At 36.3% G+C, this 4,797-nt stretch overlaps 1 protein-coding gene across 6 annotated transcripts in view; it reads right to left on the bottom strand.

Annotated features, from left to right (window-relative positions):
• Plscr4 (phospholipid scramblase 4) overlaps positions 1-4,797 on the bottom strand; it is a 128,392-nt gene that overhangs the window by 19,718 nt on the left and 103,877 nt on the right. For all 6 annotated transcript variants that reach the window (XM_028758920.1, XM_028758918.1, XM_028758915.1 and 3 more), the window contains 2 exons: positions 2,473-2,500; positions 1,163-1,273 (listed from right to left, as the gene is read on the bottom strand). In XM_028758920.1, coding sequence (XP_028614753.1) covers positions 1,163-1,273; positions 2,473-2,479 — 118 coding nt within the window. In that variant the 5' untranslated portion in view covers positions 2,480-2,500. The remainder of the gene's footprint in view (positions 1-1,162; positions 1,274-2,472; positions 2,501-4,797) is intronic.

Genomic DNA, 4,797 nt, shown 5'->3' with positions numbered 1-4,797 from the left:
GAGAGAGAGAGAGAGAGAGAGAGAGAGAGAGAGAGAGAGAGAGAGAGGAAGAAACAGGGAAAAGAGAACAGAAACAAACACAGAGACATTGAAAGACAGAGACAGGGAGACAGAGAGACATAGACACAGAGAGAGAGCTAGAGTAAGATAGAGAAAGAATGACAGAGAGAGGGAAACACAGAGAGACAGTGAGAGACAGAGACTGAAGTAGGAAGGGATTTCCTGGGATGAAAGGTTTCAGCAGAAGAGAGAGGAGTGACAGTAACCATATACATGTGTGAAACTGTCAACTATTACTAAAGGATATGGCCTAGCTACTAGGATGAGAACACAGTGACTTTTCACTGTTAGCCACAATTCTTTAGCAGTGCATTTGGCATTGAATACGTTTTTAACTTGCCTATTTAATGTGAAGGATGTCTCCTGGGACAGCCCAGAGTCTTCATTTTCTAGATGAAGTCTCATGATTGGGCTAAATCCCTAAGTCCACTTTTTGTTTCTTTTGATATAGAGAAAACCAAGAAGTTCCAAAAGTGAATAGAACCTGATTTTAATAATGTTTACTTCTTGGAAATGGTGTAGTTATTCCCTTAAATGACTATAATCTCTCAAATTTACTCTGGAACTATGTGGGAGCCCCTCTTCCCAAATCTCTTCCAGTAGTGTTAACACATAAAAATCTATGCCACAGTGTCGTAGTCAGCACTTACAGCTGTGCCCTTCCCCTTCTCTGTCCCTCCTGCCATTTACTCATGCATGCCCCGTACCAGATTTTCATGAACACTGTGTAAGAAATGAATAATTTTCCTAGTCTATCAAACATGGGTAATTTTTCTGTTATAGTCATTTCTTGTCTATCAAAGTCTGCTTTACCCAATACAATTTTCTTCCAAACCCAGGTAGCATCAGACAGTACCATGTTCTGTATTCCCATGATGTTCTCTTTTTCTGCCCACTAAGAATACAGAGAATATTATTCCTACTTTTACAACTTCCAATCTCTGTGCCTTCTAATTCACAGCCTAGGATCACAGGACTATGTTAAACTGGCCTTCTATCAACACTTGGTATTTACGTGTTCAATCAAATGTTGACTGAGAAATTGTCCTTAACTATTGCTATGGTATTCTGGAAGAGGGAGATTCCTGAAAAGCCACCTTACCTGGTACAAAATGAGAATTGTAGTCAGGAGGAACATTGGGTACAGCGGTTGGCGATTTTATCTGATTTTCCATTTCTTCTGTAGGCTGCTCAGGGGCTGTGGCGGCCACACCTTGAGGAAGAGAGGAACATGACCCGCACAGTAAGGGATAACGTGATTGCAAAATTCAGTCTTTTTTTTGTCTCTTATAAGCACCAGAAAATACACTCATATTTCTTATGAAAAACACCTATTAATAAATTTCGTGAACGTTAGACTGAACGAGGAAACTAAACACCACACTGTGCTGGTGGCTGCAACCTAAGCTTTCATGCTCATGGTTCAGCCGGCCACCTGCTGACCCCCACCTACACAGTTAATCTCCTGCAGACAAAAGAGATTCTTTCTCTTTTTGTCTGAGAAACACTGGAAAGATAAAGCTGATTTTTCATAGTCTTTTTGAAATGGGGTATCTAAACTGAAAACATTAAATAAATTCTCAGTAGTTATTAGAACTAAACACATCAGTCAGACTTGGTTCAGCCCATGTCTGCTGTGACTCATACTCTTCCTGCGTTCTTTCTGAAAGCCACTTGGTCCCAGTGTCACAGAGGTTGCTGCAAGGATGGTACAAAAGCCACTGCATTGTGCTATATCTTCTTCTCTATGTTGAGATGAAAGGTGAAAGGAAATCCTTATTTGACTCACTACAAGAAAGGATCTCAATTTCATAAATAAATGGCTGAATTTTATATCAGAGGAAACAAAAGACCCTCACTGTGAGGCAGAATCACCACCTGACTCTTTTGCCTCCAAGCCAAAGGTCACCACATCCCCTCACTGCTGCTGTCTGTCTGGATTTTTCTTTCCCATCTTTCTTTTGCTTCACCTGATTTCTGCTAAACACTTACAAACCTTTCAGGCATGAATGTAAATATGATCTGTTTTTACTCCTTTTCTTACAGAGCATTAATATGTACAAGTGAACCTACATACACATATATCTAAAGGGTCAAATGGTGCAAAGGCTCAGATATGTCAGAATAAAATATACCCTTTCAAAGAAAACAATCAGATAACTCACATGAGAAAACAAAACATTTTAAAAAATAGTAAAATTGGGACTACAGTGAGGGCCCAGCAGTTGGTGCTTATGGCTTTTGCAGAGGACCCAGATGGAGTGGAGGTCTTAGCACCCATGCTAGACTGTAGGTCCAGCTTCACACATGGACACTTGAATTAAAATAATAATTTTAGAAAATTAATTTTAGAAAATTAATAAACTAATAAAAAATTAGAAAATAAAAATTAGAAAATTAATAAAATCTTACCTGACATTTTGATGGATTCTAATTATTCCTGTAAAAGAAAATAGTTTAATACCTTTATGTATATATACAATAAATGTATACAACAACAGAAGTAATAGAAAGTTTACAAACTCAAAGGAACTGAACATCTCACTACTGAATGAAAAAAAGGAATCAAGTCCAGAATCAAGTTGGAAATGAAAAAAGTCTTTTCGAATTGAATGAAAGTAGAAACACAACATCCACAAACCTATGGGACAATGAAGGCAGGTCTAAGAAGCAAGTTTATAGTGCCTAAACTTAAAAAAAAATCCCTGGAGAGATTGTATATTAATAACTTAGTGACATATCTAAAAGCTCCAGAAAAAAACCAAGAAGAAATACTATCACAAAAGATGCCTTTAATTCCAGTACTCAGAAGGCAGAGGCAGGCAGATCTTTGTGAATTTGAGGCCTGCATGGTCTACAGAACTAGTTCTAGAATAGCTAGTGCTACAGAGAGAAACCCTGTCTTGAAAAACAAACAGAGCAAAAAGGAATAAAAAGGAATAAACAATCAAAAACAGGGCTGAAATCACCGAAATAGAAATAAACAAAGAAAAATATAAAGAATGAATGAAATAAAGATTGGGGTTTGGGGGAAATCAACAAGATTCACACCTTCTTAGCTAAATTAATTAAAAGATAGAGAGAAGAGAAACAAATTAATAAAAGTAAAGATGAAAGGGGTACTACAGCAAACACTGACAAAATTCAGAGAATCATAATAACACATTTTAAAAATCTGTATTCCATCAAACTGGGAAACCTAAATGAAATGAGAGAGTTTCTTTCTTGATATATACAACCTACCAAGCTAAGTCAAGATGAAATAAACAAATGGGTCCACATGCCCTTGTGAAAGAGAAGCAATAAATAAAATTCTCCCATCCAAGCCCCAAACCCACCAACCAACCAACCAACCAACAAACAAACAAACAAAAACTCCACCAAGGCCAGATTGATTCAGTGCAGAATTCTACCAGTCTCTCAAAGAAGAACACATTACTCCGAAACTGAAAGAATATTTCCTAATCATTTTTACAAAGTTTCTACTATCTTGATATTAAAACACATAAAGATCCAAAAAGACAGAAAATTAGAACCCAATGTTTCTTATAAACACAGATATAAAAGTCCTCAATAAAATATTTGCAAACAGCATCCAAGACATCAGAAAAATTATCGATCAAGACCAAGTTGGTTTCATCCCAGATATGCAGGGTGGTTCATCATGGGCAAACCAATAAATGCAATGCTGCATATAAACAAACTAAAATATAAAAATGCATGTGATTATCTCATTAGATGCAGAAAAGGCCTCTGAAAAAAATTCAATGCCCCCTCATGATAAAAGTTCTGAAGATATTATGGACATTTTTCAACATATTAAAAGTGATTTACAGCAACCACACAGCAATATCATTCTAAAAAGAGAAAAATAAAGCATTTCCACTAAAATCAGAACAAGACAATGATGCCCACTCTCTTTATACTTATTCACTAGAGCATCTGAAGTCTTAGCTAGAGCAATATGACTCAAGTTTTCACAAACGTGAAAATGTAATCTTCAACTTCATGTGGAAACACAAAGCAACCATGATAGATGAAAAAACAATCCTGAATAATGAAAACTGTCAAAGTTCTCACTATCCCAGATTTCAACTTCTATTACAGAGTTAGAGTAACAGAACTAGCCTGGGACTGGCATAAAAACAGACATACTGTTCAACGGAATCTAATTCGAGACACAGACATAATTACACATGCCGAGATTCGGCAGTCTTTTGTATATGACTAACTGGTGTTGTGAAGGCAGAAGTAGTGAAATAATGCATTCTTGAATACTTGAGGTTGGAACTAATTTCTGTAATGACTCTAGGAGCACAGTATTGCTTTTGCTTTAGTATAACCCTAGCTTAGGTGCTAGTTTAAGACTGGCTTTTTGCAATCTTTCTTTCTTTCTTTCTTTCTTTCTTTCTTTCTTTCTTTCTTTCTTTCTTTCTTTCTCTCTTCCTTCCTTCCTTTCTTTCTCTCTCTCTCTTTCTTTTTTCTCTTTTCTTTCTTACTTTCTTTCTTTTTTCTCTTTTCTTTCTTTCTTTCTTTCTTTCTTTTTTCTCTTTTCTTTCTTTCTTTCTTTCTTCATCCCTCCTTTCCTCATCCCTTCTTTCTTTGTTTCCTTCTTTCTCTTTTCTTTGTCTCTTTCTTTCTTCCTCCCTCCCTCCCTTCTTTTCTCTCTCTCTTTCTTTCTCTCTTTCTCTCTTTCTTTCTTTCTTTCTTTCTTTCTTTCTTTCTTTCTTTCTTTCT

The sequence above is a fragment of the Grammomys surdaster genome, unplaced genomic scaffold, assembly GCF_004785775.1.
Source record: "Grammomys surdaster isolate TR1022 unplaced genomic scaffold, NIH_TR_1.0 126248, whole genome shotgun sequence".
Lineage (NCBI taxonomy): Eukaryota > Metazoa > Chordata > Mammalia > Rodentia > Muridae > Grammomys > Grammomys surdaster.
This window is presented reverse-complemented; position numbering and strand designations above follow the sequence as displayed.